The sequence below is a fragment of the Haemaphysalis longicornis genome, unplaced genomic scaffold (assembly GCF_048455015.1).
Source record: "Haemaphysalis longicornis isolate Haplotype H1 unplaced genomic scaffold, Haemaphysalis longicornis Haplotype H1 scaffold_7, whole genome shotgun sequence".
Lineage (NCBI taxonomy): Eukaryota > Metazoa > Arthropoda > Arachnida > Ixodida > Ixodidae > Haemaphysalis > Haemaphysalis longicornis.
The window spans coordinates 165,124,744-165,139,637 of record NW_027526422.1 but is presented as its reverse complement, the minus strand read 5'-3'; the positions used below and the strand labels follow the sequence as shown (position 1 = coordinate 165,139,637).

At 46.7% G+C, this 14,894-nt stretch overlaps 1 protein-coding gene across 3 annotated transcripts in view; it reads right to left on the bottom strand.

Moving 5' to 3' along the window:
* Positions 1-2,345: 2,345 nt before the first annotated feature.
* The window catches only part of LOC144147188 (cytochrome P450 3A31-like), an 89,025-nt gene continuing 76,476 nt past the window's right edge, over positions 2,346-14,894 (bottom strand). For all 3 annotated transcript variants that reach the window (XM_077679259.1, XM_077679260.1, XM_077679261.1), the window contains exons 12-14: positions 14,601-14,741; positions 3,978-4,143; positions 2,346-2,565 (exon numbers count right to left, since the gene is read on the bottom strand). In XM_077679259.1, the coding sequence (XP_077535385.1) occupies positions 2,431-2,565; positions 3,978-4,143; positions 14,601-14,741 (442 nt within the window). In that variant the 3' untranslated portion in view covers positions 2,346-2,430. The remainder of the gene's footprint in view (positions 2,566-3,977; positions 4,144-14,600; positions 14,742-14,894) is intronic.

Below are 14,894 nucleotides of genomic sequence, written 5' to 3'. Positions count from 1 at the left end.
TGCCTTCCCCCTCGTCATCGTAGCTGCCTGCCGGGTCATAAAGTTGTACTATCTATAAACTGTGTTGCTGGTTCAGTTTGATCACAACCATTCCGACACTTTTGCTAATGCTGGAGTATTCCTCTACGTTGCCTTCTATGTCCGCGGATTAAAAATTCCGCCCCGCGTTTTTCCGTTTCGTGATGTCCTCGGTATAAAAGAACATGCCCTCTAATCATCTTCACCAGGTCTTCTCCTGCTTTTAGAACCTCACTTAACCCTATGACATACCACCTAATGTCCGAGAGCTCCTCTACTAGTACAACTAAGCTTCCCTCCCTAGATAGTGTTCACGCGTAGAATGTTTCCAAGTTCAAGTTCTTCACACCTGACCTATTTTATTACACATACTCCTTCGGAATGCTGTGGGTCACAAGCACATTCTGTTAGCTCAACCATCTTCTAATAAAGCTTGAAGGAGATATTGTTCATGCAAACTGTTAAAGCATTTGATAAAATTTGGGCTGTGGAAGGTTCGGCGTGATTATAAAAATCCTACGTGAACTCCACAATACGAAAACGTGGTTTGATCTCTCACCTCAAGGGTCACACCAAGCCTCTGAAGGCCTTTCGTATTGATGTTGCGTTTTCGGTTAGTACTCGAAGGTACGGAAGAGAGACAAAAGCCGCCTTCAGCTCTCCGAACTTGATTTTTGCAAGTTTAACGTCCGTAGGCTGAATGTAACAAAATCGCTTCGCTTGCCAATGATTATGTCTCAAAGAGACCCGCACGGCTAACCATAGTCCCGTAACAATAGGTCACCTGGTTGCCCGCACGGGAAACGCCTCAATTACTGATTATCACTTAACGGATTGCATCAGCAGGTTTAACAAATTGCTTGATAGAAATGTGAACAAATTTCGGAAGGACACATACAAAAAACCAGAAAGCAGGACCGGTGAACCCACGTATTTTAAGGCAACCAATTAAGGCGCCATGACTTTGGTGTAGCGCAAAAAAAAATCGGACAAGGACAGAGGCTGGCGACGGGAAGCTCCATCTGGCCTTGTCCGTTTTTTTGCGCTACACAAAGTCATGGATTACCGCTACCAACTAGCCCAAACCCAAACTCTTCCAAGTAGCGACATCAATGAACAAATTGTTTGGAGATTCCATTCTGCGGAAGTGTTTGGCCAGTGGAACTGTATAGGCGACCCGACTGTATGAGTGCATATACATTGATTTTATATCATTTTCCCCAACGAAGCATCATCGTCGTCTGGACACCGTCTGATGTGCTTGGCGTCCCGGGCCCTCTCTTCCTTCCGCGAGACTGGATCGCCGCGACGTTAATGGTTGCACTCGACGTCACTTCCCCTTATTCCTTCCCGGGCTGCTGGGGCGGCCCAGCGGTTGTAGTTACAATCTTCAGCGTGGGTGCAGGGTTGCTTCTGACCGCCGGTTTGGCGACGCGGTGGTGCCGGTAGGGCTTGTCGATCCTGGTATTGATGCATGATCTGCTGCGAGGGAGTTCTTTACCACTTTGCAGTTCACCACATATGACAAAAACGACAAACGACGACTCTATTCATTTTGCTTCTTTTGTGAATGTGCCCCCCATGATTCGAAAGTGTTTCTGGTAGTTTCACGCAGACGGTTTCCCCTAGCCACAGCAGCTTCGCTGTAAGAGCTCATCTGTATGTAAAAATAAGCTCAGTTGTGCAATGACTAAGCAATAAAAGAAATAACAGCAATGATTTCTAGTTTTTTTAAGCCAGTTTTTACATCGTATGGAGCAATGCCGATGTAGACTACCATCACTTACTGGGCTTGTTACTTGGCATGTAGGTGGCAGCTGCGAACGCAGTTCCTGACTGGGGAGTGTATACTCGTTCAACGCCTATATTGCCCATGAACAGTGTGTGCACCACACTTGTACTTGGATTTACTCACCACACTTTGTTCTCAACCATAAATAGCCGTTTTTTTGCAGTTCCATCAGCGCTGCGCTATTAAGGAAGTAGTATTAACAAACTCAACAAACGGCAAAATGTAGGACCAGCCAAAATGTTTCTAAATGAAACGTACGTTGTGGTTAAATTTTTGCTTCATTTTGTTTACAAACCGGATTCCAGGGCAACACTGAAAGAAATGTGTTATACAGGTTAACTTTGTATGGAAGCAAAAAATACCAAGAAGGAAACATTAATAGTCGTATATAAAAAACCAGAATAATACTAGCCCCATACGAACGCAAACCAGCCCACAATGTCAACTGCGACAAAAAGCAGTGCTTTACAAGAGCACAAAACTTGAGTACGCTTCACATGGGCAAAATAGACTGATGAGAGACTCCAAGAAAATGTAAAATAATAACACAGTAATTTTATTTTCACATAAAAACATCTCTTCCACTCAACTGTAGTCATTCACCTGAAGATTCGAAAGGGTCAAACGTGTATACAAGAGTCATTGCTGAGGGAATCAACATTGTTGGATGACATTGACGGAAGCTTGTCCACCCGCAACCATATGCCGTTTTCCGGGACCATCAGAATAAATTTTGCGCGAAAGCATCCAGATGTCTGAAAAATGAGATATTGGCGTCTTTTATAATTCGGTATGCAGTTACACTGAACGAAATCGAACAAGGAAGTTAGAAAGTACTACTACACATCTTAACAATCTCCTTTCGCAACTGAAGGTATTGGAGCCGCCAACGTTTAATGCCACTGTTTTGTTCTTACCTGTTCACATAAACGAAATTGTATAAGGCTTCTCATACAATACATGGATAGGCTGGCAAGCATGATAACTTATTTTTTGAGCTACCTTTTCGAAGAAAAATAACGCCTTCAGCGTAACTTATCCACCAAAACGAAACCGTTCTCCCGGTATCTGTACTTCTGTAGTGAAGCGGTTTCTCGCTCTTAATGTATCACAATATTTCACCTGATATTCTTAGAATTTTTTGCTTTACCAAGTTTATGATCTGTTGTTAACGATAAAATGTTTTTGATGCGCGGATATCAATACAATATGGAAAAAGATTATTTGAGAGGTGTATATTTTCAATAAAAACAGGATGCCAAGACCCTGCAAAGAACACACGTGTTCTTCAAACTCCACTTTTAGGCTACGCACCGTTTATTTAAAACTGCAACACTTCGTGTGAAATATTGCACCCTTGATATTTGTAACTGATCTAAGTACATCAAACTGTTCTCGACCAGCAGTTGTGGCAAACAAGAGTGCTGTGGCAACAGGGCTCTCGTGAATTAAGTCCAGAAGATGTTATTCCTGCATGATAATTTTTCACAGAAGGCGGTTAATTATTTTCAAATTCCTGATACGGCGCTAATTGCGTTTAGGTTGGGAAGCAACTAGCTATCTCCAAGATTAGTTTGTTGATGATCACAGTAAATGACGGGCATGTTTTCTAAGTATTGCCAGACCCAGGGCAGAGCGATCCAACTGTCTCTTGCGACCATGCGCCCTTTGGCCAGAACTTGCTCGCATGAGATAACCAAATTATTCTCGTATTTCATTGAATACGCAGAAAAAAAGTAATCAAAACTGCACCACGGCTCATCTGCGCCATCTTTCGAGCGTCGAATCTAACACCCACAGCAGCAAAAGAGTTATTCTTCGCGCAACAGGTTTTCTTAGCGGTTGTAAATCAGCCTGTTCACGATAAATTTGCATGTGTTTGTGCGCACCAGTTTGTCTTCAACAGCTGTCGTAAAGTTATGCACTCAAACAAAAAGCGATTGTACTTTTTTTATCCAATGTCTAGATCTCTTAAAATATTTTTCACCGACGTTATAACTCACATAAAAAGAATATCAAACATAATTTCGGAAGTAGAACAACTTCGACTTACTTTTCAGCACGCCCAAACCTGTTTTTCAGCTTTCATACCTGTCTGGCCACGATAGACAACAATGCAAAGGCTATGTTCCACAAAATGCGAAAAAGAGTGTGACAAAATAATTACCTTCGGTTCGCACTCATTCGGCGACAATTTGAGGCGGGAAATTAGCGTGGCTAATGAAACCCGCATTATCAACTCCGAGTAGCGCGATGCAATGCAGTTTCTCGGGCCGGCCCCAAATGGTAGGTATGCCATGGGGTTTATTTTCAGTTTGTTTTCTTTGCTGAACCTGTTTGCAACCAGGGTAGATAATATCAAGAAAACGAAGATAAACCATTGTTTTATGCAGTAAAAAACTCTAGTCCGATACTTATTTTTCAAGTACACTGAACGCTTGTCGCACAATTTTCTAGGTCTATTTGTGGCAACGGAGGTACGTAATTTTTGCACTGAACCTCTCTGTGTGGCTCGGTTTCCCTACATCCACGCGCCAGCACAGAAAAAGTTGCCCGGCACTTCACTAACCCAGACGACCTTTGGCACAGAATACGCCCTTTCTAAGGAAAACATCGACCCCGAATTCCTCAATGAGCCAAGATATAAGAAAATTTGCCAACGGGCTGCAGCCTCTAGCGCTGAACAACAACAAACCCATGCGAAGGAAACAACGTAAGCCGAACCTCACCCCCCTCCCGACCGCATGTGAACGGATGATGCTAAAATTGTGCTGCGGCCACAAGGAGGTCTCAACCTCACGCAAGTGAACGCAGCCCTTTTCTCCGACACCCTATTTACACCGGCCAACCTCACCAAGCCTGACGAAGACCAAGTACGCATTGACAAACGGTCAAACTTCATAGCATCTGCACGCCACCTGAACCCCGCGCTAAACAGTACTTTAACCTCCCCACACTCGCATGGAACAACGCAAGCTACGTCCTGGCCAACCATAACCCTCCGCTCAGTACAACCGTAAGAGGAGCGCACATTCAGGTACTAGCAACAACGATGACACTACCATTATGGGCAGTCTCGTCCAGTGAAATCCTACAATCTCTGTCCTTGAGGCAAACGAATCCGTGGCACAGGAATCATTCAAGTGCCCTTTCCCGGTCCGTTAATCCCCTTTTAGGTTCTCTACCGTGCCGTCGTTCAGAGGTGTTATCTTTTTTAAGTGGAAGGCGGAGGCCTGAATGGCCTACCGGAAACCAGGCCACAAGGGTGATTATGCCCCAACCCTTCGCCACCGCCCCACTGCACCACCAGCGGAAACCAAGCTCCACACCCCACCAACTCTGCAAACTCATGTGCATCCGTGGTAGAGAAGCCCGCCTCACCGGTGCGGCTGGCAGCCCTAATCGTTTCATTGATTGATTGTAGGATTTAACGCGCCGACGCAATGCAGGCGATGAGGCGCGCCGTAGTGGAGGGCTCCGGATTAATTTTCACCACCTGAGAATCTTTGACGTGCGCCGAAAACTTGTACACATGGCGTTTTTGCTTTTAGCCTCCATCAGAAAAGCGGCAGCCACTGCCGGGAATCGAACCCGCGTCCTCATGCTCAGCAGCACAACGCCATAGCCACTGAGCCACCGCGTTGGGGCCTAATCGGTTCCAATCACGGCGCAGAACCCCCACCCCTCCAAGCAAACTGCAAACTACCACTACTGTACCACCTCGTAATCCAGGCACTACAGCCTATTCATCCCTCAAGCCCCTCCACAAGAAGACCTACAGCCAGCCAGGCTGCCCAGCGATCGTTAAATGCCCAGGGCCGAATCTCTACCCCACCCTCCCTATCCGCTCTCCAAAACACGGCACAACAATAGCAAGTGGAGATGGCCGCACTTCATTGTGAAATGCGAGCACTCCTTTATACAATCACCGAACTACGTCTGGAAAACGAACGCCTCCCACGCGCAAACGCCGATTTCAAACAAGTATCCCTAACAATCCGCAGCCCCCCGTACTCAATTACTCCTCACAATCTGCCCCGTTCAAATGACGGACATCTGCTCAAACTTACAAACGCCCCTCCTCGGTATTACACCATTACGTCCCTACGCCCGGTAATCGAGTCCGCTTTTACCACCCTAAACAATGAGACCACGGAAGAAGTCAAAGCCATCCAAGACAGTGTGCATGAACTCCACCAAGCAATGATGAACAGGGTGCAGGCAGCCATTCAACAGGGCGTCCCACCTCCCCCAGTTGATACCGCACTAGGTTCATCAGTAGAACATGACAGAAACCCTAGGGCGCAAATGATATCACAATGGAATTGCAGAGGGCAAAACCAAATGCTCTAAGCTTCAGGCACTCCTTACTACACTCGACGAAACATCCCTTCTAATAGCTCTACGAGCAACACACACGCCAGCCAATGTTTTCCCTTACAGTGCAAATCAGGATACTCGTTTCCCAAGAATAAGCACTTTTTATTAGGAATAAAGCTTTCCAATAACACATGCTCAAATTTGACATCCCTAATACATTCGTTACTTTTTTACCCGCCAAACCAACTAGCACTCAATAACAGGCCTTAAATGTCTACAGCCAACGCAAACGCACCGATACTAATTTCCAAGCGCTCTCCCACCAAGCCGGGCACCATGCCAAAACCCACCGCTGCTCAATGTGGGTCAATTTAACTCGCCGCACATAACAACGAAATGCACACGCCCCACCCTGAAAGGTACAATAATATGAAACGTTATACAGTAATTCCAACGCATTTCGCAAAACGACCCTCCAGATTAGGCAATAGCGTCCAAAAGGACACAGCTGCCGACCTAAATATAACTAAAAACGTATCCGATGCCACATGGAACCCACTTCCACAATCCCTAGGAAGCGACCACGTAACCGCTGAAACACAAATTATCTTCAGCGCTCATACACGGCACACACGAAATCAACACACACTTACCAACTGGGACCAATTCCAAACCAATACCTTAAACATCTCGCCAACTAACACAGAATGTGAGCTGAAAACATTAATCACATCTATCTTGATGCCAAAGAAAAGAGTCACTCTCTCACGGACACCAAAATCTCTTCCTCATAAGTAGACCCTCACATGACTCACCGGTGGGAAGCTTATTGCAGCATCAAAAAACAATGGCGCAAGCACAAATACAGAACAGCACTCAACCTCAAACTAGCACACTCCAGACCACGAATACAAGAGCACGCCCAAACTATCGCTTGATCAAATTGGAACTATCTTTGCGACGACCTCAAAAGAGCACTCTCCACCAAAGGGGCGTGGCAGATAACTTTTCAGCATCATAGTCCCCCCCCCAAAAAAATTAAACAACAATCAAAACACCACACAACCCAGTTATTATACTTCGTTTAGACACCCCCACAATAAACCATAAAAACACTTAGAGACTTGTACATCCCCCAACCATTAACCATCAAATCCCACTTTGGGCTACATGGAAGCATCCCTCAATTCCGCTGTAACTATAGAGGAATTGAAATCGGTCATATCAACCCTACAGCGGCTCACAACCCGGGGCAAATGCAAAGTCACGAATACGGTACTGAGACATCTAAAGGACGACATCATCGCGTAACGTACCGGTTTCTGCAACGAACACTGGACCTCACGCACTCTTGGAGCAGCCTGAAAACACCCGAACTTCACTCTTAATACCACATATAACAATTCTCTATACACAACCTCCGCCCCATATCTTTCACCTCCATCACTGGAAAATTACTGCAGAAGTTTTTCTGTAACCTGATTTCTGACTATCTAGAATACCTATATCCTCCCAATATAGTTGGCTTCCGCCGCGCCCTCTCCACACGGGATGGCCTTTTTCAATTCTACCACGACTTTATAGAACACACACCGGACAAAAATAACTCTGCGGTACTCTGACTTAATCTGCACAAGGCTTGTGACTACTTATGGCACGAGGCGGTCCTCGCAGCCATCAGCAACCTCGGTCTGGGAACCCGATTCCATACCTACATTCACTTTTTTTACCAACGCACAGCCACTATCAATTTCGGTCCCATCCACTCGACACCTGTCCAATTGCCTATTCGCGGGTTTCCGCAAGGGACCATCCTCTCACCACTTCTTCCTAATATTACTCTTATTCCACTTGCTCACCACCTCCTCAACACCTCGGCACTTCGGAGCACCATTTACGAAGAAGACAAAACCAATGGGTGCCACACGGTAGTGACAACCAGATAAAAGACACCTTAAAAACTGTGTTACCCCACGTCCTCACATCAGCCCCTTGGCCTAATATGCTAGGCTGCCTAATCTGCGATATCCACCATGACACCTCCCAAAACCCGCCCTTCCCCCCAACCCTAATACGACTATTTGCGAGTGACAACCCCACTCACGAGCTGTGAATCTTGGATCTTACTATCACACGCAACAGATATACGCTCCCCACACTCAACTACATTACAAAGTACACTTGCCAAACTATCCACTCCATAAAACGATTAGCGACATTGGTCCAGGGAGAAGACATTCTATCTTCTGCTAAAAATGACACTCGCGTCGGTGTAGGCGCACGCCTCTAGGAGGACGAGATCGACGGTTTCAGGGGAGCCAAAGGGTTCGCAATATGAGCTTGGGCTCTGCCTATGCTATGTAAGTAGGCATTAGTGACCGCCGCATTGAGCGGCAGTCATTGAAACAACGCTTCCAGCCGGCGAGGTAATCGTTCTGGCAGCCTCAGTCTCATGTGTTGGTGAGTGGAGAGCAGAAATCATATTATAACCCGGAAATTTCTATAAGCGGTTTCTTTCTGCTGGAGCGGTTTCCTTGGTCACAGGCGAGGCAGACTTTTTTGTTAAAGAGAATCTTCCTATTCTTTTTCATTTCTAGGCCCCTGCAAGCACCCTCATCTCCTATCTGATTTCACATTACATCCCAGTGTCCGGGGTGCCACTGAAGGGTTACGCGATGACCAGACGCGTGCTCGAGATGGTGGTGGTATTTTACTTCGCGCTGCATCTGTTCGTGGATGCTCAAGCAGCTGGTTCGTTGTAGGCCTCTAGGGTGGCTTTCGAATATGAAACTGGTGCACTATGTCGGTGGCCTACGAAGGATGTAGGATACGGCAGATGGCTTTTTTGATACCACAACGCTCAGCTAGGGTTGACGAAGTCGGTCGCTCGAGCCGTTGGGACAGTGATTCATTAGCTGACGGAATAAAAACTCAGGGAGAACTGCGCTCAAATATTCCTGATCCATCGGTAAAAGTGTAGGTTGTTGCTGAGCAAAATTTGTGAAGATTCGCAAGTGTAATGACACGGTGTGCAGTCAGCTGCATACTCTGTATTACTCTCTGCGCGAGTGTCCTGCTGACCCATACAACGCACTCCCCTCGTCATCACACTGCGAGCAGGCCCTGAGCAGCTTCAAGGAGTCAAGCCAAGTGCTGGCCGCCTCTCAAGCTCTGGAGCTCGCGCTGGACCACTGCTCTTCCGTTACAACCTTCGCTGAGCCGGTAATCTAAACAGTTTGTTTTCTCTCTGCCTCCTTCATACCTTGCGTCAGTTGGAGTCCCGTCCACTAATAATAGCACGCGCTTCTTCCAGTCCATACCTATTCTGCGCCTTACGGCCTTACTGCGCTTTGCGGGTCTTACGGCTGTTGAGGTATTGTCATTGCTTTTGGACGAAAGGCATTTATTTCCCGCTAATGAAATCTAAAAGCAAAGCGCTCACCTGTAGTGCGCGCTTACGATTTACTATTGTTGTAGTCGTTGTTGACGTTCGTCGGCCGGTGTAAACATGTGTATTCACTACACTTAGTGAGTAAGGTTAGCAATTTTTCACTAACACCTGCCTCACTGGGTCATGTGCGCGGAGTATTTCGTTTGCCCGTATTATCGCTCGCGAGCCGTAGGCGCGTGACACTTCGAAGTAAGGTGAACAAGAGGCGTTGATAATATCGCACACCGTCACACCGTGCCACGAGCCGCCTCTTCACTTAAACAAGGCGCTTTTTTGTAATTGTAAAAATTAAAATTTGTTCCTAAGACACTATATGAAAGATTCTGTATTGGCAGTATGTTTGTTTGCATATTATGAGACTGAACACACATATGCGGCAGGTCACATAGCAGCGATGCCATTACAGGGGCGTGTAACTGCTTGGCGTTTGGTTCTCCCGTTGCTCTCTATAGATAGCCGGGGACGAACAATTACTCCACGAATTGTGCACACGGCACCCACGCTCCCACAGTTATTCCTCTTGAGAAGCAACGGTCGCTCGCGAGGACTGACAGCTGTAGTTAGTCTTTTTTCGTCCTTTTTGGCTAAGACTGTATCGGGGGCGTCGCAGTAATTTTACAAGAAAGCTGCCACACAGACAGAAGACTACTACTCCAGGCACTCAAGTGCGGAACCAGGTATCGGCCGTATCGGCGAGTCTGTCGATACACACGACTCTCTAATGTTCAGTTTTACACTTGTAAGTATTTCGTCGTGCCCTTAGTCGTGTATATCGTTTTTCCGGTATTTTCGCTATTTACAGCGTATTCCTTCCTTATAAGCTCCATGCTTCGAAGCAAGCAGTTGTCATCAGCTCCAACCGGAACCTTCTTCATTAAGGGGTCTACTGAAGAAGTAGGGCAGATCTCGGTAAAATGACGCGTTGCTTATACGGAAACCCCGATCTGAAGAAGACCACATGGCCACTAAATACAGCCTGCCGCCAGATATAAGACGGACGCCTTAAAGACCAGATGCTTCAAAGCTACTGGCAACTGTGCCCACCACTGGCCTGAAAAGCGCAGTCCAGAGTAGCCTCATTTGAAGAAATCGAAGCCGGAAGAGTCGGGCTTTTATGCATTGTTCAAGTGGCTACGATTTGTTTAGCCGACGCCGCTAGGTTTCTCTCGGGCTGAGCCAGAGTGGGTACTCGCAGTAAATACATAGGAAAGAACCGCAGTGCCTGCAAAATAACTGTAACCGGAATAGCCGAAACAACCACATATACACTGATCAACTTGGTTTTAGAAGTATTTTAATGTAAAGCCTCCATTACTTCTCCTCGCGACAATCCTGGAGATGGGTTCTGGTCCCCACTTCCTTAAGGTCTTAACCCACCACCACAGGAAGCTCGCTTTGCTGCATCTAGGCCCTCGTTTCGCACTTTTTGCGCATGTCACATGCCATGCGCTGACCACCACTTTCTTGACAGAGTGCTGGACGAGCATGCAGAACGAGGACGTGTTATTTCACCCGCACGGACAAATGCTCCAAGTTGCTCCCTAAGCTTTCAGGACACCAGAGCCAAAAGGAGGCTGGTCTTTTACAGAAACGTCTTTGTTACGGAGTCAAACACCGCGCAGACCTCGATTATATAGTAGTTCGAAGACGCGGGGCAAAGAGAACAACAATCAGCGCTCACTGTAGAATGTTTACGAGCTTTCTTACCTCTAATAAGAGAGCCACAAGTGGAACTATAACCGCCTAGGAACAAGGGGGTGGTGCAGCCAGGTTTAAAAGCTTCCCTTTACGTCAATGCACCCAAGCGCGTCGGATCTGGCATTTTTTACTGCAAACCAGCATGTTTTGCAATTTACAATAAAATACTTCTATTTTGCAGTTTTTATTCCGGTGTCACCGATTTACTGGGCGTCGCTCTGGGCCTCCTGCTCACCACCGCTTTCACAAGTATTTTTTCCCTCACCTCCCCCGATGCCCCTTTGGCAAGTTGCGCAGTCGGCAGTTAACGGCGGTTGTGTGGTTATCAGATGATTTTGAAAATAAACACAGAAGCGCGGATGGCCGTAAAAATACACTGACGATTACTATACTCCCTAATAAGAAATTTGTGCAGCGCGCAAGCTGGAGTCTTCTCGGTCACATGGCATTCCTGCTGCGTCTCAGGAAGTGTTCCCATGATCAGCGAACGTACGGCGTCGTGTGCTACTCATCTGCTGCCTAGCAGCGTGCCAGCACCACCGGCCAGTACGTTACAAATCGTGTTTGAACCTCCCGCACAAATTTCTTGTGGTTTTGGATTAGCGGAGAATAACAGCGTGTGGGGAAAGTGTCAGGCGGAGCGTGCTCCTTGGGGGCGGCGCATGAGACATGTGGAAAGGCAGTGAGAGAGATTGCGCCGTACCCCCAAGTGTCGTGTTCCACGTTACCCTTTGATAGACGCTCCTCTCTGTTTTATTTCTTTCGTGGCTGCTGCGTTCGCTCACTCGGTTCCGCGGACATAAATGGACGCCGCTCCCGCGAAGCCAAGCCAAAGCGCTGCCCCCTAAATCTACCGAAACACGCCGTCGCCGTTTCCGCTCAAATTTGACTGCGCCAAGTAGCTACAAATCACTCCCGGTTGAAGAAAAACTTAACCCAGTTGGAATGGTGGCGTGAGCCCGTAATTCTTTTTCAGCTTGGAAGGGTACCGAGCGACGATTTCGCTGGTGCCTTTCAGGCCTATGTATGCGCCAACACCGGTTGCCGCTTTATGCGTCCAAAGTTTGCGGGTGCGAAAAGGGGGCGTGCACACACAGCTAGGCTTCACGCCGTTACATATGAAATGCCGGTTGTGCCAGTGGGAGATTTAGATGTCAAAAGTACATGGCTGAATGCGCTTAGTCCGCTGTTTTTCTTAATCGAGTGGTTTGGGTGTGGGTTTATATGTTACACAGACATCTTACACAGACAGTAGGATGTCCACGAGTGGGAAGGAAGACGGACAGCCGCATGTTTGTGCACGAGAATAGAGTTCAAGGGCTTGCAGGTTTTAATCGGTATGGTACGGATGCGTGCCGTTTGTTTGGAGGATGAAGGGCAAGGATTGAAGCCTCGGACCAAACACAAGCGCGAACCTGCGCAAGAACAAGAAAAAGCTGCTGGCGCCGCCTTACAGCCTCAACTTCAGCTCGAAGAGTAGCGGTGAATCCCTCCCGGATAAACAGCAACGTGCCCGCTTGGAACGCGGGCGTGATCCTATATCACTTCTTCAGAGGGCTGTCAGGCTGCAGTTTCGACCGCGCCTGTCACTTCTAAGCACCCCTGCATGAGCAGTTGCCGGTTTATGCGTACGCAGGTTTCTAGTGGAGAATAGTGGGAGGGAGGAGGGAGAGAGGCATGCACGCGCAGCTACAGGTTTTATGCAACTACTAAGGGATGGCATGTCCGTTGTGCTGGTGCGATGTTTAAATACGGACGTTAAACGGCCCAATAGGACCTATCCGGAGTCCTTGGTGGTAGAGCGAATTGGGTGTGTGTGCTACACAAACAGTAAGATGCTTGCGACTCTGGAGGAACACAGGCAGCTCCATGTTTGTCATCAAGAACAGAGCTGCGATCCAACAGAGGTACATTAAGCCAATTGGCTAGGAAGTATGCTCCATCGTAGATCACGGCAGACGTGTTTTGTTTCATGCACTACGTGGACTGCGTCCAGCTTTGCAGGTCATCCTTCTTCACAGAGTGGAAGGGCACTAATTTTTTTTTCTGAGAGACGCTAGTTGCAAACGCCGCAGCGAAGAAGCTGCCTTGGCCGGAACCGAGCGATGCATTTTTTGCATGCTTGGTACATAGGCGGTCCTATGCAAGTTACGAATTCAGTGCCCTAGTGCAGATAATGAAGTACCACTACAACATACACGGCGTATTTCCTTCAGGACTTCCTGTTTTGTAGCAAAACCTCTACCACGCCACGACAGCAGACACTGTTGGAAGCGGCGTTGACCTCGGCTCACACTCCAAGCCACATGCTAGAGAACAAGCCTTGACGCAGCGGAAGCAGCTTGCTCATTTACGCAGCTCGATAACCACCAGGAACAGCTGCGTCCGTTAGAGTAAATTTCTGATGTCCCGCAAAACCATATTTACCGCCCCTAATTTAAGACCGGTTCATTCCTGTAAAAAATCATGATTCGTTTCAAAAAAACTTGTGCAGCAAACTGTAAATGTTTGCTGCACAATCAGTTGCTATAAAATAAAAACGGTGCAATTCTTTCTAAATCACTGTTGCTTAATGGATTAGAACATCCGCATCTACATACCGTATGATGTAGTAAAAGTGTAAAAAAATGTACTAAAATAAAATGGCGCGGTTTCACCAAAAATTTTTGTTTTTTAAACCGAGTTGTGCTTTGGGAACTATAAAAATATTGTAATGGGGAAACCAACTGATTGTTCATCTGTATTTGCCCTCATAGTTATTGTATTTGTTGCTGCGATTGTTTTGGCTTTTCATTAAACAAAACACATTCAGCAGAGGACGGATCTATTGTTTGGGGTAATAATGACCAGTACGTCGTTGTACAAAGGTAATGGTGACGAGAACGACGCCAGGAAATTGTTTTTTTATGATTCCGTTTTTTTCCTGCGGGCAGTAGTTTTTCGTAATCGCTTCTCTTATAAATAAAATACGAAGGCGCTTTACAAAAGCAGCCTCAATTTTTGGTTTAAAAAAATAATTTTATTAATTGCACGCATTGGTCAGTGCCAAGCAAAGTGGTCCTCTGTACCACCAACCTGAGGCGTGAAAACAGTCTGAGCGATTGAAGTCATAGTACTTCAAAGAACTTTTCAATGAAAAAAAAAACATTCGGCGGAAAAAACATGCTAGCGGAAAAAATAGTGAATGTAAGACAGCTTCAATAAAGTGTTTGTGCGAAACACGTTGCACAGCCCGCTACCAAGCCGAGACGCCCTGCGTTGAGGAAAGCTTTAGAACTCAATAAACTCAAAATACGTGACGAACACTGCAAAGAATAATACCTTTCGGGGTCAAACTTTTCTGGCTCTTTCCAAAAGCGAGGATCATAGTGCATCCGGAGTACTGGCGCTCCAATGACGGTTCCTTTTGGGAATCGCATGCCCTTGTACTCGTAGTCTTCGTCACAGGCTCGTTGTACAAATCTGAAATCGGTTGCCACACAGCATAATATACGTGAACATTTCTGACACATTGTTATCTGCGTACAAAACAATGACAGGCATTCCTAAAGCAATCAGCGCTCATCCAAGTTAGCAAATGCCATCCCAGTATGCAACAACTATAATTCGCCACCA